Source organism: Myxocyprinus asiaticus, chromosome 17, assembly GCF_019703515.2.
Source record: "Myxocyprinus asiaticus isolate MX2 ecotype Aquarium Trade chromosome 17, UBuf_Myxa_2, whole genome shotgun sequence".
NCBI classification, from domain to species: domain Eukaryota; kingdom Metazoa; phylum Chordata; class Actinopteri; order Cypriniformes; family Catostomidae; genus Myxocyprinus; species Myxocyprinus asiaticus.
In genome coordinates, this window is record NC_059360.1 from 15,812,814 (window position 1) to 15,837,558 (window position 24,745).

At 40.9% G+C, this 24,745-nt stretch overlaps 1 protein-coding gene across 1 annotated transcript in view; it reads right to left on the reverse strand.

Annotated features, from left to right (window-relative positions):
• Window positions 1-8,926: 8,926 nt before the first annotated feature.
• Window positions 8,927-24,745, reverse strand: part of LOC127454852 (probable JmjC domain-containing histone demethylation protein 2C) — a 102,242-nt gene continuing 86,423 nt past the window's right edge. Inside the window, exons 21-27 of the mRNA XM_051722320.1 lie at window positions 19,611-19,701; window positions 17,487-17,617; window positions 17,281-17,403; window positions 15,946-16,085; window positions 14,198-14,401; window positions 13,910-14,041; window positions 8,927-11,502 (exon numbers count right to left, since the gene is read on the reverse strand). Of these exons, the coding sequence (XP_051578280.1) occupies window positions 11,401-11,502; window positions 13,910-14,041; window positions 14,198-14,401; window positions 15,946-16,085; window positions 17,281-17,403; window positions 17,487-17,617; window positions 19,611-19,701 (923 nt within the window). The 3' untranslated portion in view covers window positions 8,927-11,400. The remainder of the gene's footprint in view (window positions 11,503-13,909; window positions 14,042-14,197; window positions 14,402-15,945; window positions 16,086-17,280; window positions 17,404-17,486; window positions 17,618-19,610; window positions 19,702-24,745) is intronic.

Here is a 24,745-nt window from a genome sequence, read left to right on the forward strand (position 1 = left end):
CATCTTTAAAAAGATGGTCAGCACAAGGAAGCATGAAGTGCTCCAAACTTTCTTGGTAAACGGGTGCAGTGACTTTGGTTTTCAAAAAACACAATGGACCAACACCAGCAGATGACACTGCACCCCAAATCATCGCAGACTGTGGAAACTTAACACTGGACTTCAAGTAACTTGGGCTATGAGCTTCTCCACCCTTCCTCCAGACTCTAGGACCTTGGTTTCCAAATGAAATACAAAACTTGCTCTCATCTGAAAAGAGGACTTTGGACCACTGGGCAACAGTCCAGTTCTTCTTCTCCTTAGCCCAGGTAAGACGTCTCTGACGTTGTCTGTGGTTCAGGAGTGGCTTAACAAGAGGAATACAACAACTGTAGCCAAATTCCTTGACATGTCTGTGTGTGGTGGCTCTTGATGCCTTGACCCCAGCCTCAGTCCATTCCTTGTGAAGTTCACCCAAATTCTTGAATCGATTTTGCTTGACAATCATAAGGCTGCGGTTCTCTTGGTTGGTTGTGCATCTTTTTCTTCCACACTTTTTCCTTCCACTCAACTTTCTGTTAACATGCTTGGATACAGCACTCTGTGAACAGCCAGCTTCTTTGGCAATGAATGTTTGTGGCTTATCCTCCTTGTGAAGGGTGTCAATGATTGTCTTCTGGACAACTGTCAGATCAGCAGTCTTCCCCATGATTGTGTAGCCTAGTGAACCAAACTGAGAGACCATTTTGAAGGCTCAGGAAACCTTTGCAGGTGTTTTGAGTTGATTAGCTGATTGGCATGTCACCATATTCTAATTTTTTGAGATAGTGAATTGGCGGGTTTTTGTTAAATGTGAGCCAAAATCATCACAATTAAAAGAACCAAAGACTTAAACTACTTCAGTCTGTGTGCATTTAATTTATTTAATACATGAGTTTGTCAATTTGAGTTGATTTACTGAAATAAATGAACTTTTCCACGACATTCTAATTTATTGAGATGCACCTGTAAAGTAGTCTGGCCATGGGCACTTCCCATTTCGAAAAGGTGGATTTTAATGTAAAATTCTGTCAGATTTAAAACATTCTTTTAGAAAAAGAACATCTTTAAGAGTTAATAAATTGCATTGTGTTGTCTCAACCTAAACTTAGAAAAGTTTAATATATATTGGTATACAGCCATGGCATGATATAGCTATGCCAGAGTTGATGGTACATTCATTTTATCCACTAGCCTTGTGCCCAAGGTCATGCCCAACATTTTTTTAAGTATGGATTATTTTAATTAGGTAAAGTTGTAACACCATGTTTACATGACAGTAAAATAAATAAATAAATAATGAATGTGTCTTTGTCTCTCTGCTTGCTCAGAGCTTTTGAAAGATGCCCTATCATTAACACAGAATGAACAGGTAAGGCAACATGTTTGTGATGACAAGATGGGCATGACTCCATTTCAATAGTCTTCTCTGTCCCTTGGGATGTGCCTTTGACAAGAGCTGTTAAATTATGTTACTTTTTTCCCCCAAGTTTAAAAGTACCTGTAGTGTTCAAATACATGACTTGTTAAGTAAGAAAATATATTTTTTTAAAAATGGTTAAAATGTTAATAATTGTTATGTCATAATTAAAGGGATAGTTCACCCAAAAATGAAAATTCTCTAATCATTGCCTCATTCCATCCCAGATGTGTATGACTTTTTTTTTCATCTGCAGAACACAAACTAAGATTTTTTGAAGAATATCTCAGCTCTGCAAGTCCATACAATGCAAGTGAATGGTGGCCAGAACTTTGAAGGTCCAAAAAGCACATAAAGGCATCATAAAAGTCTCCAGTGGTTTAATCCATGTCTTCAGAAGCGATATGATAGGTGTAAGAAACAAAGTTTAAGTATTAAGTCCTTTTTTACTATAAATTCTCCTCTCAGTCCAGTAGGTGGCGATATGTACGTCAAGTCATTTTTATTTGTATAGCACTTTTCACAACACACATCGTTTCAAAGCAGCTTTACAGAAAATGAAACTGTAATAACTATAAAGTCTTTGAGTGATTATTGTGTAGTTTGATTAAATATGATTGTAAATTGTGTAGAAAAATAAATAAGTAAATAATAATTGTATTTAGAAAACCGGTGAGCAAGCCAAAGGCGACTGTGGCAAGGAACACAAAACTGCAGAAGATGTTGGTTAATGGAGAAAAATAACTTTGGGAGAAACCAGGCTCACTGTGGGGGCCCAGTTCCCCTCTGGCTAAACAACATGAATATAATGCCAATATTAGTTATTTATGGGCAGTGCAGGCCATGGTTTAGGATTAGTAAACTAAGCAAGCATTAAGGTCCAGTGTTTTTAAAAAAGAAAAAAAAAAAATTTTTTTGTTTGAACTGTAAGATTAATGTCTTTGAAGTTCATCCTGGATTAACTGCAGAAGTTCACATAGATGTCCTTTGTTAGTTGGCTGATGAAGGCTTTTGTTGGCAATTAATTGAAAGTCTATGTATTCCATTTTAAGAGTGTAGTCCATCATTAGACCAAGGTGATGCAAGCAGAGATCAATGAGGAGCATCGCAGTTCAACCAGCAGGTCATTTCAGTGAGGTCTATCCTTAATCCAAGGTTCAGGCAGTGGCATATGAAGTATCCCATGTCTTACAGTTAGAACTGGCATCAGTTCATCCTCTGAAGTCCATTTTAATAGACTGAAGTGATGTCTGGCTGGCACTGGCTGCATTTAGTCATCATCACTCAGAGACACGTAGCAGTGGAGTCCGATACCAAGCAGGAACGGAGCTGGATCTGACCAGCTCTGGTAAACTCGGGATATGAATCTTGAGGTTGAGACAGGAAAACAAACAGAATAATATTAGTGTAGATGCCATTAAATTTGTTGCAGTTATAGACCATGATAAATGTTTCTGGTTCCGGCAGACCTAACTAAAGCAGCCTAATTGTGAGTTGATGGATAAATTAGGTGTATGCCTGGCTAAATAGATGAGTCTTTCGTCTAGACTGAAACTGAGTGAGTGTGTCTGCATCCCGAACAGTGTTAGGAAGACTATTCCATAGTTTAGGAGCCAAATATGAAAAGGATCTACCTCCTTTTGTGGATTTTGATATTAGGAACTATTAACAGGCCAGAATTTTGCGATCATAATGAACGTGATGGAATATAGCGTGGTAGAAGGTCACTTAAGTACTGTGGAGCTAGACCATTCAAAGCTTTGTATGTAGTTAACAGAATTTTAAAATTAATAAAAAATTTAACAGGTAGCCAATGTAACGAAGATAAAATGGGGCTAATATGATCATATTTCTTGGTTCTAGTCAGTACTCTGGCTGCTGCATTTTGAACCAAATGAAGTTTATTTATTGAACTTGCAGGACATTCTCCCAGTAATGCATTACAATAATCTAGTCTTGAGGTCATGAACACATTAATTAATTTTTCGGCATCAGCAACAGAGAGCATGTGTCGTAACTTAGCAATATTTCTGAGGTGGAAGAATGCTGTTCTACAAACACTGGAAAATTGATTTTCAAAGGACAGATTGGTATCAAATATAACTCCTAAGTTCTTCGCTGTAGAAGACGATATAACAGTACATCCATCGAGAGTCAAATTATATTTATTTTGGTCCAATAATTAGTACCTCTGTTTTGTCAGAATTGTGTTGAAGGAAATTTCTGGCCATCCTATGTTTGATTTCATAGATACACTGATACAAAGAAATATAAAGTTGGGTATCGTCGGCATACCAGTGGAAACTTATTCCACGATTCCTGATAATATCTCCCAGGGGAAGCATATATAAGGAGAAAAGCAGAGGCCCTAAAACTGATCCCTGTGGCACTCCATTCTTTTGTTTGATTTGACATTTCCTCATTTACACAGACAAAGTGGTGGCGGTCTGCTAAACAGGACCTAAACCATGCTAATGCAAGTCCACAAATGGCAATATAATTCTCCAGCCTATTCAAGAGAATGTCGTGATCTATCGTGTCGAAGGCAGCACTAAGATCTAAAAGCACGAGAAGAGAAATGCAGCTGCGATCAGATGATAAGAGCAAGTCATTTGTAACTCTGATAAGTGCAGTCTCTGTACTGTGATGGGGCCTAAATCCTGACTGAAATTGTTCATATATACAATTTCTCTGTAGAAATTACCATAGTTGGGAGGACACTACCTTTTCTAGTATTTTTGACTGTAACAAACTTCACAGCAGAAGGGAAGGAGAAAACAGGGAAGCAGGTTTTTCCAGGCTCAGGTAAGACTTTTAATTGGCCACTAAAGTGCTTTTCAACTTCACAAACTCATCAGCTTCACAGGCATGTAGTCACTTAAACACATTAGCTTTTACAGGCACGTAGTTACTTAAACACATCAGCTTAACAAATACAATAGAATGAAAGCAACAGCTTCAGGAGCACTGTGGCCTTCCTTGTGCCAGACTCTCTCTCCCTCTCTGCTGGTGGCGTGGCTGCTTATATGCCACTCTCCCCATGCTCACTGGAATTAGAGACAGGTGTTACACATAATCTAGCTCAGGTGCAAGCGCCCTTACCGCTTTCTCTCTCTCCGGATGGACGCTTGACCACGCACCCACTGCCACATCGACATGAATAGGAGATTTGAAATCGGTCTGTAATTAGCCAATTCTCCACGATCAATCTGTGGCTTCTTAATAAGCGGTTTGATAACTGCCATTTTAAAGTTCCTTGTGACATGTCCTAAGGACAGCAAGGAGTTAACCATATTAAAAAGAGGTTATGGGGGTGTTTGTGTAGCTCAGTGAGTAAAGACACTGACTACCACCCCTGGAGTACATGAGTTTGAATCCAGGGTGTGCTGAGTGACTCCAGCCAGGTCTCCTAAGCAACCAAATTGGCCAGGTTGCTAGGGAGGGTAGAGTCACATGGGGTAACCTCCTCATAGTCACTATAATGTGGTTCTCACTCTCAGTGGAGAATAGCATGAAGCCTGCACACGCGCTATGTCTCCGTGCTCAACAAGCCACGTGATAAAATGCGTGGATTGATGGTCTCAGACGCGGAGGCAACTGAGATTCGTCCTCCGCCACCCAGATTGAGGTGAGTCACTACGCCACCACGGGGACCTAGAGCGCATTGGGAATTGGGTATTCCAAATTGGGGAGAAAATACCCCCCCCCCCCCCCCCCCCCAAAAAAAAAGAAGAGGTTATGAGATTACAGGTAATATCTCTTTTAAAAGCTTAGTTGGTATTGGATCTATCATACATGTTGTGGCTTTTGATGTTTTGATAAGTTTTGTTGGCTCTTCATGAACCTATGACAGCAAAGGATTGAAGTTGCTCATGAGGAAAATGATGAGACACTGTTTTCTGAGGTACTGTGACAAATGATGGTATAATTCCAATTTTATTTCTGATGATTTCAATTTTATCAGTAAAGAAATTCATGAAGTAATTACTATTGTGCTGCGACAGAATATCTGGTTCAGTTGAGGTTTTATTCCTAATCAATTCAGCCACAGTACTGAATAAACACCTAGGATGGTTGTGGTTATTTTTTATGAGTTTGCTAAAATATGCTGACCTGGCAGCTTTTAATGCCTTTCTGTAGCTACAGACACTATCCTTACATGCACCGCGAAAAACAAATAATTTTTTTTGTATTCTTCCACTTGCGCTCCATTTTGTGAGCTGCAAAAAACCAAAAAACAAAACAAAAAACAAAAAAACAAAAATAAACATTTGCGCTGTACAAAACAGATTTGTATTTGCACTGTACATAACAGATTGTATTAAATTTGCACTACCCATGTGTATGTGTGTATGTATGTATGTATGTGTGTGTCTGTACGTATGTGTATAGTTATTTTTTATTTTTTATTATTATCTATGTCTTGCTGCTGTTTTTGTATTGTTTTTGTGTTGTTTTTGTATTGTTGTACACTGGAAGCTCCTGTCACCAAGACAAATTCCTTGTATGTGTAAGCATACTTGGCAATAAAGCTCATTCTGATTCTGAGAGAATGAGTGTGATCATTGTACCATGGTGCGGGGCTTTTTTCTTTAATTTTCTTTAATCGAAGGGGGGCGACACTATCAAGAGTGCTAGAGAAGACTGTATTTATATTTTCTGTTATTTCATCAAGTTCTTCTAGACTTTGGGGTTTACTGAGTGTATAAGATAGATCTGGAAGATTATTAGTGAAGCTATCTTTAGGGTTTGAAAGAATAGTTCTACCTGAACGATAGCGTGGTGTAGATTGAGTAACATTAGCTGATTGCAGCAAACAAGAGATGAGGTAATGATCTGAGATGTCATTGCTCTGTGGCAGAATTTCTATAGTATCAACATCAACTCCATATGACAGAATTAAATCCAGCATATGATTACGGCAATGAGTTGGTCCTGTCACATTTTGTCTGACTCCAAGCGAGTTGAGAATATCGATAAATGCTGATCCCAATGTGTCATTTTCATTATCTATGTGAATGTTGAAGTCACCAACAATTAAAGCTCTATCCACAGAAACTAATGAAATATGATAGTAAATTTTAAAATTCACCAAGGAAATCAGAATACGGCCCGGGTAATCTATATACTGTAGCAAGGGCGAAAGACGACAGAGATTCTTTATTTGTATCTGACGGTGTCACATTAAGCATTATTAGTTCAAAAGACTTAAACTTATATCCTGTCCTCTGAATAACACCAAAAACATCACTGTAAATTGTAGTAACACCTCCTCCTCGACCCTTCAGACGAGGCTCATGTTAATAACTTTAACCTGGGGGAGTAGATTCATTTAAATTAATATATTCATCTGGTTTAAGCCAGGTTTCAGTCAAGTAGAGTGCATCCAAACTATGATCTGTAATAATTTATTTTACAATTAGTGCTTTGGTTGAAAGAGATCTAATGTTTAGTAGCCCTACCTTTATATGATGCTTATCTTCAAATTGTGTGTTTTTTTTTTTATTTTTTTTTTTTTATGTTTGAACTTAATAAACTTTTTTTCTAAATTATTTAGTGAGAGTTTTGTGTTTGGTAGTTTGGCGAACAGACACAGTCTCTATGTGATATCTAGGTGATACAGTCTCTATGTGTTGTAGTTTATGTGACCTGTGTGACATTTCAAAGCAGCTAGCAGAAGTTCGGATTAACCAGTTTGTCTGCTTCCTGACCTGGGCCCCAATCAGTCAAATACTATCATTATTAAGACTAGAGAGGAGAGCGGCACCTTCCCTGGAGGGATGGAGTCCGTCTCTCTTTAGCAGGTCAGGTCTACCCCCAAAAACTCTTGCAATTGTTTATAAATTCTATGCTATTCTCCAGACACCACTCAGACATCCAGCCATTCAGTGACACTAATATACTATAAACCTCATCACCACGATGAGCAGGGAGGGGGCCAGAGCATATTACAGTGTCTGACATAGTTTTTGCAAGTTCACACACCTCTTTGACATGGCGAAGTCGGACATCATTAGTGCTGACATAAATAACAATTTTAGAAAATCTACGTTTAGCATTAGTTAGCACTTGTAAATTTGATCTGATGTCAGATGCTCGAGCCCCCGAAATGCATTTAACAATAGTGGCTGGAGTCTCTATTTCCACGTTCCTTACAATAGAGTCACCAATAACAAGGGCTTTTTCAACATGATTCTCAGTGGGTGCTTCACTGAGTGGGGAGAATCGATTGGAAACCCTAACAGGAACAGAAGAGTGGTGTCGCTTTGCTGAGCAAGTATGCTGCCGAGACGTCACCCAAACGCCCTGCTGCAGGGGCTCTACAGCCAGAACCAAAGTGTGTGTGTTACACTATATTCTACCTGCATTCGAAACAGTATCTACCGGCTTCTCTTTCTCACTGACCTCCATTAGCATTCGGATGCGTGTCTCTAACTCATTAACCTTCTCCGTCAGCCTGACTAATTCCTTACATTTATCACATGTGAATCCCTCACTGCTGATGGAAGAAGCTATAGTCAAAATGTGGCATGTAATGCAGGAAGCAATAATATGAGTGGATGCCATGACTTACCGCAATTGTTTGTTGTTGTTGTTATGGTTGTTCTTGAGCGGCGAGGGTTTCAGATCGATGTGAATCCCTCACGCAATTGTTTGTTGTTGTTGTGTTGGTTCCTGATCAGCAGATGTTTGAGACTGATGCAATAATCCAGAGGAGAACAGAGGAGAAAACGAATGCACGCAGTCAAAATGCGAGATAGAGACAAGTGGAAAAAATGAAAAAAAAAAAAAATAAAGAACAGGACAGTGGAGACTGATAGTAAAAAAGGACTAAAATCTGGACTGTTTTACTCTATTCTCTCTAAATTCTGAAAGTTTTTTTGGAAAAGCAACCAAAAACTAATTTTATTAGACAAAGTTTTTACATGAAAACTTGTAAAGAGCGCAAACAACAACACTAAACTCTGTCTTCATATTAACTAATCTGACACACACGCATGACCAGCAATTTGTGGGGAGAGATCATAACAATATGGGCCCCACTGGTATAAAGTTTTCATAACATTAAACGTCCATAGAACCACTGCAAACATGATTAGTGTCTCTTTCTAAGAAAAAGCACTAAAGAAAATGAGCACACTATAGCTTGTTAGTTTTCAAATAACATGTTCATATTACCATAAGCTATTTTTTTTCCAGCATCAAGATTTTAGGTTAAAATACTGTATAAATGAAAGGTGTATTTTAGGAACTATGACTAGCAGTCAACATTGCTTTGAGATCACCATTTTAATCACCTTTACAAGTTTTTGCAGTTCACTTAAAAAGTCATGAGTCATGACAAGTGAATTAAAAGAAGAAAAAAAAGTGCCTCTTAATGAGGTCATAGAAACTACAAGTATAGGCTAAAAATTATTATTAGGATTAGAAACATGCATTTTAAAATGGTTTTACATTGCTGCAGGACACTGCTGACAATGCTTGAAATTTCATAACAATATGTAAATGTGCATTAATATAAACAAAGCAGGGCAGAAATATGTGCAAAAGTCAATATAAGTAAAACATTATTGACAATCAGGTACAGCAATGTTGGAAAAAAAATTAATAGTATAACAGTATACAATAGGCCTAAATATTTTAATTAGGGCCTAGAAACACCTCAGAAATATATTAAAAATACACAAACAGAAGTAATAGGCCTATCTAATAAAATATAACTAATGTAATAATAAGTAGTACTAAATAATAAGGTAATAATAAATAAGGAAAAACCTCATCACAAGCAAATCTTTGCAGATAGGTTAATTGCGTTGTTTTGCAGGTTATTTGCTCTGAATATGCTTGGGTCTTTTTATGAACTCCTAATAGTTCACCGCAGCATGAATAAATTATGTAGATTGATGTGTACTGTTTATTGTTTTATGTTTTTGCTATTTTATTTACTCATGTTATATTTGTTGTCACTTAGAAAAACACATCTCAAGATACAGTATATATACAAACATAATACATATATATAAATGAGAGAGAGAATATATATATATATATATATATATGATTTTCAATGTTTTTCCTTTTATATTGCTTGTCCAAATCCTAATTAAATTGTTCAACTGTTCTAAACTATTTTCTCTGTTGTTTTAATGCTTTGGCAATACAAAATGTACTTTTGTGATGCCAATAAAGCAACTTGAATTGAATTGAGAGAAAGAGAGAGAGAGAGAGAGAGAGAGAGAGGGATAGATACAGACAGACAGACAAAGTATTGTTAGTTAATTTACATTTTATTGAGATTAGAGAATATTCCATATAGTGAATGCTGAAAATCATTTTTGAAACAAATCCCCAGCATTGCTCCAAATTGCTTGCCATTGGGTTAAATTAGTAACTAGCTTCCTAGTTTTTTTCTGTAATTTGCAAGCTTGAAATTATTTATCTATAAGTAAACTCGTCAAACCATTCTTACTAATGCTTCTAAAGGCTATTACAAGTCATTTTCGCAATTTAAACAAAACTTTTTCTTAAATTTAAATCAGCAGAATTCACATTAATGTTCAATATTTTGCCATTTTCATAATTTTCGCAGAAAATTAAATCTTTACGTTTTTTTTTTTAAGGCAAAACATGTATATGAACAATGAATGTAAGAGACGGACAGACAGACAGATAGATCTCTGTGAACTTTTAAAATAAATACAAAAATCACAATTCACTCAAAGGCAATGTGGTATAGTTTGAGAAGTTACAGATCAAAAGCCAGCTGGTTGTTCTGGTGGCCTTGGTTACGTATCATTATTCATTTTAGGTGGGCATATGCCAAATCCTCAGGAAAATAGGTGGGCATATAATGTATGTTTGCATTAGCACAAGACTACACTACTGTACTGAACAGCATTTGGCTTAAGAACTTCATGGACATTCTACTCAGTTAAAGTGTACGTGTAAGTCAAGAGAGTGAAGTGAATTGGACTTTTAAATAAAAACATATTTTATTAAGAGAACTGACTGAATAATTTGAAAAAATGTTGTTGTTGTTGTTGTTATTTTAGGTTAATGAAGCATGCAAACAGAGTCATAATAGACCTTTTTTTTTGATTAATCCATTTTTAATGGAAAATGTAAAACATCTCTTTAACTTCAATGTACATACAGTAGCAAACAACACAAACAGCAAATAAAGCACATCATGTTATAGAAAATCATAATTTATATATACATATATATATATATATATATACTGTATATATATATATATATATACTGTATGTATATTCTGCTATTTACATCTTCACAAGGTGAAAAATTCACAAGATTTTTTTCTTCAAACAAACACAGAAAACAGCAATTTCTCTAAAATTCTCCCTCTGCCCAGTGAATACTTGCCAAACTGTAAATAATTTAATGTTGCCTTTAAACATAATAAAACTTGTCAGTTTGGCAGCTGCTGGCATGATGGAATGCTGCTCTGATTGTGTTGGAATCGCTGATCTTTCTTACTGTCCAAAACACAGCATGACGTCGTGGCAAACACTTTGCAGCGTAAGAACTACTGATAAAGAAAATGTCACTTTCGCACTTTCAAATCATTTTCTCCTTCAGAAAAAAAGTGTATTTACCAGTGTTGTTCTTTCCAATGTTTTTTGCTTAACTCCTTGCACTTGGAAGTGTTGACTTTGAAGCTCATTGCACCTGGTTTGAGAGCACAGTGTACTACTTTCATCTCTCTGTTTTTCGTACCTCCACCCCTTACCTCACTTCCTGTCAAAGCAGGAAGACACAATGGGGAAGTAGAAACAAAGATAGTAAAATCAAAGAGAAGACAGTGACATCATAGAGGAAGTGACAGAGCCTTGCAGAGATCCATATGAGAGGTCATTGTCTCCAAGGTTGCTGCCTGGAGAATCTTCAGATTGTATTTATGCTCCAAGTGTTTGGACTGAGGAGAAGAAAGGGCATTGTCAGGACTCCTCCTCTTTCACCTCCTCTGTGTTTTTCTCCTTCAAATGCTTTCTCAGTGTGGCCACAACATCTTTCACAGAGTGGTAAAAGATGTTCTTCACCTAAACAATTGATAGGGACCAAAGGGTTAGACCAATGTTGTGGAATCAGACTTTACTTGTATCTATTTGCCTCTTGATTGCTGTAACAAAACAGATAGCCACAGTCTGCCAGGTGATTAATAATGTGGAGGATGAGAGTTTAAGAGATTTAATGTCCATTGCAATGAAAATGCAGCCTATGGTGAGACTACTTCTTTCAATTAGTCAAACTCCCACATGAATTGGTGCCATTTTAGTACATTTCTATCTTTATACAGTGAAAGGCTTTGTTTAGATTTTTTTTTTAAATAAAGCATTATATTGTTACATATTGTTTTTTTTCCTAAGAAGATATAAATGCATTTTGACAGGAAAATAAGCATATATAGAGTCAAATGTTAGCACTTTCAAAATCTGTGATTAATTGTGATTAACTACAAAAATGTATGCGATTAAATGTGATTACAAATTTTAATCAGCTGGCAGCACTAATAATCCAAAGTATTTAGAATACATTACTAACCTTGAGTAATCTAACGGAATACGTTACAAATTACATTTTACAGCATGTATTCTGTAATCTGTAGTGGAATACATTTCAAAAGTAACCCTCCCAACCCTGTATATATATATATTTATATGATTTTCAATGTTTTTCCTTTTTTATTGCTTGTCCAAATCTTAATTAAATTGTTAATGTAAACTGTTACACAGTATACAGTATATCGATGTGATATACAGGTGCATCTCAATAAATTAGAATGTTGTGTAAAAGTTCATTTCAGTAATTCAACTCAAACTGTGAAACTCGTGTATTAAATAAATTCAATGCACACAGACTGAAGTAGTTTAAGTCTTTGGTTCTTTTAATTGTGATGATTTTGGCTCACATTTAACAAAAACCCACCAATTCACTATCTCAAAAAATTAGAATACATCATAAGACCAATAAAAAAAACATTTTTAGTGAATTGTTGGCCTTCTGGAAAGTTTATTTACTGTATATGTACTCAATACTTGGTAGGGGCTCCTTTTGCTTTAATTACTGCCTCAATTCGGTGTGGCATGGAGGTGATCAGTTTGTGGCACTGCTGAGGTGGTATGGAAGTCCAGGTTTCTTTGACAGTGGCCTTCAGCTCATCTGCATTTTTTGGTCTCGTTTCTCATTTTCCTCTTGACAATACCCCATAGATTCTCTATGGGGTTCAGGTCTGGTGAGTTTGCTGGCCAGTCAAGCACACCAACACCATGGTCATTTAACCAACTTTTGGTGCTTTTGGCAGTGTGGGCAGGTGCCAAATCCTGCTGGGAAATGAAATCAGCATCTTTAAAAAGCTGGTTAGCAGAAGGAAGCATGAAGTGCTCCAAAAATGTTTTCAAAAAACACAATGGACCAACACCAGCAGATGACATTGCACCCCAAATCATCACAGACTGTGGAAACTTAACACTGGACTTCAAGCAACTTGGGCTATGAGCTTCTCCACCCTTCCTCCAGACTCTAGGACCTTGGTTTCCAAATGAAATACAAAACTTGCTCTCATCTGAAAAGAGGACTTTGGACCACTGGGCAACAGTCCAGTTCTTCTTCTCCTTAGCCCAGGTAAGACGCCTCTGACGTTGTCTGTGGTTCAGGAGTGGCTTAACAAGAGGAATACGACAACTGTAGCCAAATTCCTTGACATGTCTGTGTGTGGTGGCTCTTGATGCCTTGACCCCAGCCTCAGTCCATTCCTTGTGAAGTTCACCCAAATTCTTGAATCGATTTTGCTTGACAATCATAAGGCTGCGGTTCTCTTGGTTGGTTGTGCATCTTTTTCTTCCACACTTTTTCCTTCCACTCAACTTTCTGTTAACATGCTCAGATACAGCACTCTGTGAACAGCCAGCTTCTTTGGCAATGAATGTTTGTGGCTTACCCTCCTCGTGAAGGGTGTCAATGACTGTCTTCTGGACAACTGTCAGATCAGCAGTCTTCCCCATGACTGTGTAGCCTAGTGAACCAAACTGAGAGACCATTTTGAAGGCTCAGGAAACCTTTGCAGGTGTTTTGAGTTGATTAGCTGATTGGCATGTCACCATATTCTAATTTTTTGAGATAGTGAATTGGTGGGTTTTTGTTAAATGTGAGCCAAAATCATCACAATTAAAAGAACCAAAGACTTAAACTACTTCAGTCTGTGTGCACTGAATTTATTTAATACACGAGTTTCACAATTTGAGTTGAATTACTGAAATAAATGAACTTTTCCACAACATTCTAATTTACTGAGATGCACCTGTATATATATATTATGATTTATAAAGCATTATATGGCCAACCACTAGTTATAACCTCATGTATAGATTCATTTAAGTGTTCAAGAATCAGAGCTTGATGGAGTGTCCAAGGTTAAAAAAAAAACAATCCAGCAATATAGAAAGGCACCTGGAGTTTGTCCTCATAGTTCACTTGTTCTTTGAGAGGGCGGAGCTCTTGGGTTAGGTAATAGGAGTTGTGCGCATGTTCAGGGGACACAAAATCCACATTCACTTGGATGCAACTGTGCAGATTCATCACCTAAAAACATAGCATGAAATACTGAGCCCCTGCAGGAGTGAATGTCATTATACACATATCTGACTTTAAACAGACAGTTTAAAGAAACTAGCAATCCTTCCCAAGAACTCAAGTCAGATTGCTTCAGGAGGATGGAGCTGGTAATATGAAGTTTACCTGGTGCAGAGCTCCAGCAGGGATGATAACAGCATCTCCATAGAACTGGAGGAGTGTGCGGCTCTCCACACCATGTTCCTCCTGCAACCTCCGTCTCAGCCTGGGGCTCAGATACCAGCTGCCCTCACGGAGGGGGTCTGCATCGTTGTCCCACTCTGAGTCTGAGTCTGCCTCTGGATCTGCCTCAGCCTGCTCAGCAGCGACCTACACACACACACAGAGAAGTGCAAACGTTATCACTGTATTGATAGGGTGTCTCTATTAAACCAGAAATATGACTCAAGTGTTCAGTGAACTAATTTCACTTGGTCTGGAGGGAATATAGAGCTGTGTGTCATCCGCATAAAAGTGAAAGCTAATGCCATGTTTCCTAAAGATATCATCTAAATTGAGCATATACAGTTTGGCTTGTACCAGCTACTGAACTAGTTGATTAGCTGTGCCTCTAGTCAGTGCATAAGGTATATGCTTGTTCTCAGGGGCATCATGCACCTATTTTATTTGAAAAATAGATAACGCACATTACTATCTTGCAATCTCTTTTGGGCATTCATTTTCCATGTATGACATGAAAGACGGTATGAAACCCACCAGCACAAATGTAACGATGCACGCAACTGCTTCAGCTCAATAACATTGAGAAGTCACACTGAAATGACTGAGACAATAAGATAATAACCCGCTGCTTTCTTAAAACATAAAGAAAAGGGTGTAAAGACGACACAAAACATGTCAAACACATTTTAGCACCAAAGGAAATGAGCAGCGACCAATCAAACAAGAACAGATACATAATCTATACAAGATTATGAAAAAAAAACTGATTGACTGTTCCACAGAGATCAGGCATAGTCGTCAAATGTTAACTGCACTGAAGTTTATGCAATGAACTAGCTTTTATTACCATAATACTGCACTTTCCCTTGGGTGCTTGACCTTCCCCGTGAATGCGATCTCAGAAGCACTCAAGGGATGCCGCCTACAGGATAACGTGACTCGACTGGACTGACTAAATTTAGACATGTAAATAAAGATTTCTGCCACAGACATTCTTTTTCACATGCTATAATCATTCAGTTAAATTATCAAAGGTACAGATACGTCTTTGGTTCAAATAATACATTAAAAATCCCCTTGGCTGAAAAATCTGTGGGGGCAATGGGCATGACGCCTCTATTTATTACAACAGGAGAAAATTCCTTTGCCTGCAAAATGTGTATCTGTGTGCAAATATATTTTGAGTTATGCAAAAGTGAAAATAAAGTGAACTCGGAAAGTTATGAGCAAACTGCATTCCAGACATTTAAAGTGTTCAAGTTAAAATTTTGCCCTCCGGCATAAGGCTGATAGAAACTATAAGCAAGTAGGACATTACTGTCTTTTGCACTGTTTATGACAATGCTAGCAGCATGAACATAGCAAATGTTCTATGCATGCCTTTGTTTCTCATAAGCAATATCTAATTTGCACAGACATTCTCTCCACTCACAAACACATTCCACACACCAGCAAAGACCAGTGGTGCTGCATGCTGTATGGTAAGTCATTTACACAAGGTAAAGTTTGACCTAACCACTGGTTGACTACTTTTCTGGATGACTTTTCAATAAGTAGTAGTCATGCAACAACAAAGGGCCCAAGACCGAGCCTTGCGGCACACCTTACATTGCCTGTTTTAGGTCGGACAACTCCTCATTTACACATACAGTAAGCAGATAAGCTATGCATTATCAAACAGTGTGTGGTACCTTTTGTAAAAACTCCTGGATTGTTGGCAGGTCTTTACTCATGTAGATGTGCCACAGAGCACCTGGAGTCTCATTAGGGTCTCTCAGTCTTTTCTTTACACTTTCATCTAGAGCTTCTCTCTCCAAGAGCTTCAATACACCTAACACACAAAGGGTTTAATAACCAGATTAATGCAGTCATACACATCCGTTACGGCTCACAAAATTAATTTAAAGGTTATGGTGGCATTTTAAAGAACACCAATAAAGTTTTTATTTCAGGAATTCGTGAGACTCTGTAAACATGCAAGCCTGAGGGACAAGTCTGGTAAATAAAAGTTTTTTTTTTTTCATTACTCAACATTTGAACAGCTTTAAAATAGACATCATGGTAGAGATTATATCACTGGAAGTCTAGGAACGTTTTTGTATTGATGTGCAACTATTCTGCTTTACAAAGGTCAAAAATGCAGTAATTACACCAACACAAAAAGGGACATAAATGGCATCAACATTTTTGGTTTTGGATTTTGTAATTACTACAATGTTTACGCTCCATTTGCTCCAAATCTGAACTTAAGTTGAGCCAAATCCATCTGTCACAGGACAGATCATGATCTAAGAGACCTTCTTTTGGTCATAACTAAATTTTTGCTAAATGTGTAGTTATTGTGATTTGCACCACTCACTTCAAAACGCAGTTTTATTATTTTTGAACTCCAAATTCAAGATATTTTTGCATTGAAAACTGCCCCCATTATATAACAATTCTGTTTACTATTAAATGTGCACTCATTTATTTTTTCCTAATTAAAAAGGTTCCACTCCTAAAGAAATTAATAGTAATTTTGAAACAAATTTATAAAATCATGAGCACACATGAGATGAAGACTGCAGTCATATCAGTAACCTTATAAAAGCTGTTTTATTCTACATAGAGAGGGTATCCTCATGGGGGCTGCCATGTTATGATCAACCGAATACTACATTAACAGCCCTGTTATTGAACACTTTCACTCATGGATTAAAATAGACAATTAACAAACTGATAAAAAAAAAATGTGTAGCTTGAATGCACTGTAAGTCGCTTTGGATAAAAGTGTCTGCCACATGCATAAATGTAAATGTATATGTAAAATGTATCCTGGCTGAATGTGAATAATGAACTTCTACAATGCCATCAGTAACTAAAAACTATTGTGTTTGAATACATGACCCTAGGTGTAAATGTAAAAAAAAAATTACTGAGTGGACCTTTATATAATGAACTATGCAACTTACTAGGGCAAAATCAATATTTTTGAGCAAAACTTCAATGTGATTTCACCTCACAAACTCATGTTTATTCAAATGAACCTGTTTTTGATGGGGTCCCATTTCCTTTGGCTATCCCAACATATACAAGGATACTCATGGTGTCAGAGATTTCAACATGCAGATTACTGGTCCCGAAGTCCTGCTCTGGGCATGCAGTCACACCTGCACAAATACAAGAATATAAGGTCCATTGCATAGCAAAGACAACAACAGCACTATCAGTGACTACAGGGAAGAAATAATACCGTGGGCACAGCAGAGGCGAGGACCGAGGTCAGGTCGAATGAAGAAGGAGGGCAGGTGTGAGACCAGGTTCAGTTGAGCCTCTGGGTCTGTGTAGTCCGGTACTGGCAAAGTATTCATCACATCATGATATCTGAGATGGGTTAAAGCAATAAACAATCAATTCCTTTATACCAGTGTCAAACCTACTGTAGGCAGAACTTCATACATATGTCATTAGAGTAATGTCACTGATGTAGCTGTTTTATGAAATTAAGAGTTATGAGGATTTGTAAATAATATTATAATATTAACAGTGTTAAACGTTGATTACTCTTATTATTGTCATGATGACAATATATTATATTATGTTCTAAAATAATAAATGTATAATTGATTTGTATGTGATTAGACTGACATTAATGCATCAATACATGCCATGCCAGGCAGTTGCCAGCAAGGAACTTCCCCACTTCATTGTTTAGTTTACAAATTAGTTTTATTTCTAAACTCAGCAAAAAAAAAGAAATGTCCTCTCAATTTCAACTGCTTTTATTTTCAGCAAACTTAACATGTGTAAATATTTGTATGAACATAAAAAGATTCAACAACTAAGACATAAACTGAATAAGTTTCACAGACATGTGACTAAAAGAAATGGAATAATATGTCCCTGAACATCTCCTCCTCATGGACTGCACCAGATTTGCCAGTTCTTGCTGTGAAATGTTACCCCACTCTTCCACCAAGGCACTTGCAAGTTCACAGACATTTCTGGTGGGAATGGCCCTAGCCCTCATCCTCTGATCCAAAAGGTTTCAGACGTGCTCAATGGGATTGAGATCCGTGCTCTTCGCTGGCCATGGCAGAACACTGACATTCCTGTATGAGCAGTATGGCTGGTGGCATTGTCATGCTGGAGGGTCATGTCAGGATGAGCCTGCAGGAAGGGTACCACATGAGGGACGAGGATGTCTTCCCTGTAACGTACAGCGATGAGATTGCCTGCAATGACAACAAGCTCAGTCCGATGATGCTGTGACACATCGCCCCAGACCATGACGGACCCTCCACCTCCAAACAGATCCCGCTCCAGAGTACAGGCCTCGGTGTAACGCTCATTCCTTCGACGATAAACGCGAGTCCGACCATCCCCCATGGTGAGACAAAACCGCGACTTGTCAGTGAAGAGCACTTTTTGCCAGTCCTGTCTGGTCCAGCGAAGGTGGGTTTGTGCCCATAGGCGACGTTGTTGCCGGTGATGTCTGGTAAGGACCTGCCTTACAACAGGCCTACAAGCCCTCAGTCCAGCCTCTCTCAGCCTATTGCGGACAGTGTGAGCACTGATGGAGAGATTGTGCTTTCTTGGTACAATCCTGTACCTGTCCCGCAGGTGTGATATTTGGATGTACTGATCCTGTGCAGGTGTTGTTACACGTGGTCTGCCACTGCGAGGACGATCAGCTGTCCTTCCTGTCTCCCTGTAGTGCTGTCTTAGGCGTCTCACAGTACGGACATTGCAATTTATTGCCCTGGCCACATCTGCAGTCCTCATGCTTCCATGCAGCATGCCTATGGCACGTTCACGCAGATGAGCAGGGACCCTGGGCATCTTTCTTTTGGTGTTTTTCAGAGTCAGTAGAAAGGTCTCTTTAGTGTCCTAAGTTTTTATAACTGTGACCTTAATTGCCTACCGTCTGTAAGCTGTTAGTGTCTTAACGACCGTTTCACAGGTGCATGTTCATTAATTGTTTATGGTTCATTGAACAAGCATGGAAAACATTGTTTAATCCCTTTACAATAAAGATCTGTACAGTTATTTGGATTTTTACAAAATTGTCCTGAAATTGTCCAGTGTCCTGAAAAAGGGACGTTTCTTTTTTTGCTAAGTTTATTTTATTTACAAGCTTTTTGTCTGGTTAAATTTACAGACTAAAATTAACAGACTATATTATCTGAACAGAGTAAAGAAAACAGAAATGGTAATAACTGGGTTCCTGAGGTACAAGCTTAAGTAGAGGTGTATTCAAATAGTGGTGAGAGTGTATTCAAATTCAGGATGTATTAGTAGTACAAAGTTGTATTCTATGCAAATCCTGGTGAGCTGTGGAGGACAATTCTCTGAATGTTTCCAAGGCCAGTTGTACCTGGCAGGCATGAGAGCCAAAAATTCCTCCCCTGATGGCCAGTCTTTCAGTCTGTACACCACTGACTCCCCTTTTGCAGATTTAGGCCTTTCTGTGGGACACATAAACAAGCACATAAATTACACTGGCCAAGTTTACACAAGGCAGGGGTCTGCAACCTTTTTGACATGAAGTGCCATTTTAAATTTTTCTTGTTAATCACTGTGCTGACAAAATATTGCCCCCCACCCCCAACGACTTTTAACACTTGTACTGTATGTACAGTATGTATTGTTAATTGTAACTATTTATAATTGTTCTAACATTACATTTTGTTTTGTTAGTCTAACCCAGGGGTGGGGAAAATTTTTCCTATCAAGGGCCATTCAAGTACTTACAAAATTATTCACAGGTCATACAGTTGCTTGCAATTTCTTATTGTGGGTTGAAATTAATGTACAAAAAATTTAAGAAAAAAATAAATAAAGGGGACTTTCTATTATACAGTATTTTACATTGTAATAATTTTTAAAAAATGTAATTAAATAAAAAAAAATGTTTACAGTTAACAAAATTAAGCCCATTTTTATGCTTATTATATTAATTCTCAAATGGTCATCATGGGCCAGTTAAAATAGTCTCGGGGGCTTTATATGGCCCTGAGGCCAGACGTTCCCCACTCTTGGTAAAACCTAATGCAATAAGGTTGATTCAGTAATGTTAAACATTTTTATTATGCTAAATATATAATATTTTTTAACTGAATCAAAACAGTTCATTTTTAGGTACATTTTTGTCACTGTTTGTACGTTTCAAAAGTCCACTCTTGAAAATGTTTCTATTTTGCATTTTTCTAATTTAAAAAAGCTTATTTTTTATTAGAAATTATATTATCAGAATAACATTTTGTTTGAAAAACAGGAATGTTTGAACTGTGGAGCTACAGTTAGTGTAGTTACTGAACTACAAACTGTGTGGAATCTTTCATTTCATCATCAATCTAACATTTTTAGTCATTTTATGTAATAAAACTAATAAAACCCTGAAACTTTGTTAATTTCCAGGTTTAATTTAGTTCTCTATCTGTCACTCACTCGACGTTGTGTTGATGTAGTGACACTAGGGGTCACTCTTGGGAGCCCTAAACACCTCTGATCTTTGAAAAAAGGCCAATGGGAATTGGCGAGTGGAATTTGCATGCCACTCCCCCAGACATATGGGTATAAAAGGAGCTGGTATGTAACCACTCGTTCAGATTTTCTCTTCGGAACCGAGTGGTTCTATTCATTGAAGCTGAATTCATCCGCGAGTTCATTCACCTCATCTGCTGGATCTTATGGCGCATTTCAGCGGCTTCTCCCCCTCTGCACCCATGGAGTGCAGAGAACGCCCCTGGGCGCTTCGGCAGAATAACAAAAAGAATATATTCTAAAAAGAGTATATTTTCTTTCTAAAAGAGCGTCACGCACGGAACGTCTTTTTAAAGATACCTTTCAGTTTGTGTGTTATTCCTGGTTGCGGTCATTATCTCTCCACTTCTGACGGCCACGATCGCTGTCTTACGTGTCTGGGTGCTGCCCACGCGGAGACATCGTTCATGGATGGGTCTTGTCCTCATTGCGAGAAAATGACCATGGCAACGTTGCGGTCGCGGCTTGCATTCGTAAGAAAGCAAGCCACCCCAGAAGCTCCCCGCCTCGGTCCTTCTACCTACAGGTATGAGGCCGTGCCGGTTAGCACTGGGGGTGATTTAGGGACCTCAATGGGAGCACCTCCGTCGGGTAAACCCCCACGGACCTCCCATTGCCCAGCACGCTCACTTGCCCCGTTCGGGCTCTCGGATGAGACCGCCGGCTCGTCTCACGGCGGGCTCGACCTCTTATTCAGAGCCCGGGAAGACAATGAGTTATCGAGCGCAGCATCGGAGAGCGGGCTCGTCCACTCTGACGCGGACGCCTCGGCTCCCTCCTTCGGGTGTGGTTGCCCAGTCTCAGGCCGATGCGGAGATGACGGACATGCTTTCCCGGGCAGCTGCGAGCGTCGGGCCCTCCACTCTCCCCTGAAACCTGGCGGCTCCATGATTGGTTCCTGGGCCCAGAGTGCTGCTCACGGCCGCTCCCTGCCCCAGTCCCTTTCTTTCCGGAAGTGCATGAGGAGCTGACAAGATCGTGGGGGGCACCTTTTACTGCCCAATCCCAATCTTTCAGCTCCCCCGCTCTCACTACTCTCGATGGTGGGGCGGCCAAGGGGTATTCGGTGATCCCCCAGGTGGATAAGGCGCTCGTGGTGCACTTGTGCCCGCAGAGCGCCGCCACCTGGCACGGGCACCCGAAGCTCCTGTCCAGGGCTTGTAGGTTTACGTCGTCCCTGATGGCTAAGGCCTACGGCGCCGCTGGACAAGCCGCCTCCGCCCTGCATGCTATGGCTCTCCTGCAAGTTCACCAAGCCAAGGCGCTAAAAGAGCTGCACGAGGGTAGTTCTGATCCGGGATTGATGCAGGAACTGCGCTCAGCGACCGACCTCGCTCTCCGGGTGACGAAGGTCACAGTGCGGTGTCACGGGCAGGTGATGTCCACCTGGTGGTCCAGGAGCACCACCTTTGGCTCAACCTGGTCGAGATGAGAGAGGCCGACAAGGCACGGTTCCTTGACGCCCCCATCTCCCAGGTTGGCCTATTCGGCGACACTGTCGAGGACTTTGCCCAGCAGTTCTCGGTGGTGAAGCAGCAGACGGAGTACATTCAACACGTCCTGCCCCAGCGTGGCTCAAGACCCCGCACCCCATCTGCTCGTCGCCAAGGGCGTCCTCCTGCAACAACAACACCGGCTCCGCTGCAGCCCGTCCCCGTGGCCCGGCCCCGGTGTGGAGCCCACCGCAGGAAGCAGACGCCACCCGTCTCACGGCTGGCCGCCAAGAACCCTAAGAAGGCTTCGAAGCGCCCCTGAGACGGGCGACCCAGGGACGAGGAGATCCGCTTCTAGGGAGCTGGTAGACAGACCACTCCATCCCCCGGTGGAGGGCCGGGAGGAGAATCTTTTGTTTTATTTTTTGCCACATGCCCAAGAGGCTGCAGTACCCAAAACTTCAACAAAAGAGTGGTTTCCTTGTTCTCTGGGTCACATGTCAGGTGTGCACGGCCATCATCATGACTGTCACACACTGTCCCATTTTCGCAGGTTTGGCGCTCCAGCGGCGGACCCCCCCGCCCCTGCGCGCCCAGCTGTGGCACAAACACGCCCACACCGGGTTGGCTCTGATGGATTGCGGGGATGATGTTCTTCCTCCCCCCTCCTCGACCAATCTTATGGTGGGAATCAGGAGCCAGGTAAGTGCTTCGATGTCCTTGGACTCAGCACGGCCACGGGGCTCAAGCCCCAGCAATGTGGCGCCTCAGGCTCCGCCCCGCAGTGAGGCCCCACCCACTGGTACATCCGATGTGTTTATCCCCTTGGTCCCCCTTGCCTGGAGTTTGGACGCGTGGCTTGTGCTTTCCAACCCGTCGCGATGGCTGACCCGGACCGTCCGACTCGGCTACGCGATTCAGTTCGCCAGGCACCCGCCCAGGTTCAGCGGCATCCGCTTCACCTCGGTGAAGGGCGAGAGCACTGCTACCTTGCGTGCTGAGATCATGACCCTTCTGCGCAAGGGCACGATAGAGCCTGTCCCTCCAGCCGAGACGAAGAAAGGGTTTTACAGCCCTTGTACCGAAGAAAGGCTTTGGGTTGCGGCCAATCTTGGACCTGCGAGTTCTGAACCGGGCCTTGCACAGACTTCCGTTCAAGATGCTGACACAAAAAATGCAATTTATCAAGATTGGTTCGCAGCGGTAGACCTTCTCGGTTTTACCTTGACACAGACCCTTCCTGCGGTTTGCTTTCAAGGGACGGCCTGTCCTTGTCCCCTCGCATCTTCACGAAGGTCGCAGAGGCAGCCCTTGCCCTGCTAAGGGAAGTGGGCTTCCGCATACTCAACTTCCTTGACGACTGGCTGATCCTAGCTCACTCTCAAGAGTTACTGTGCACACACAGGGACCTGGTGCTCAGGCACCTCAGCCGTTTAGGGCTTCAGGTCAACTGGGAAAAGAGCAAGCTCTCCCCGGTTCAGAGCATCTCTTTTCTTGGCTTGGAGTTGGACTCAGTCTCGATGACGGCACACCTCACGAACGAGCGTGCACAGTCGATGCTGAACTGTTTGAAGGGTTCAGACAGAAGACAGCGGTTCCACTGAAACTTTTTCAGAGGCTCCTGGGGAATATGGCATCCTCTGCGGTTGCCACACTGCTCAGGTTGAAGCATATGAGACCGCTTCAGCACTGGCTTCAGACTCGAGTCCCGAGATGGGCATGGCACTGCGGTACACATCGTGTGGTTGTCACGCCAATCTGTCGCCGCCACTTCAGCCCTTGGAATGACCTAGCATTTCTACGGGCAGGGGTTCCCTTAGAGCAGGTCTCCAGGCGTGTCGTGGTTACGAGCCACTCACATTCCGGGCGACCTCAACACCGCAGCAGATGCGCTGTCATGACAGGTTACACTCAGAGGGAGAGTGGAGACTCCACCCCTAGGCGGTCCAGCTGATCTGGAGTCGATTCGGTTGAGCACAGGTAGACCTGTTTGCTTCCCGGGAATCCTCCCACTGTCCGTTTTGGAACGCCCTGACCGAGGCACCCATCAGTATAGATGCGCTGGCACACAGCTGTTCCCCTGGACTACGCAAATATGCGTTTCCCCCAGTGAGCCTACTTGCACAAACCCTGCGTAAGGTCAGGGAGGACGAGGAGCAGGTTGTCCCAGTAGCACCCTACTGGTCCACCCAGATGTGGTTCTCGGACCTCACGCTCCTCGCGACAGCCCCCCCCCCGGCGAATTCCCCTGAGGAAGCACCTTCTATCTCAGGCACCATCTGGCACCTGCAACCAGACCTCTGGAATCTCCACGTCTGGCCCTTGGACAGGACGTGGAAGACCTAAGTGGCCTACCACCTGCGGTGGTGGACATGATCACTCAGGCTAGGGCTCGCTCTATGAGGCACCCGTATGCTTTGAAGTAGCGTCTGTTCGCTAAGTGGTGTTTTTCCCGACGCGAAGACCCCCAGAGATGCGTAGTCAGATTGGTGCTTTCCTTCCTGCAGGAGAGGCTGTAGGGGCGGATGTCCCC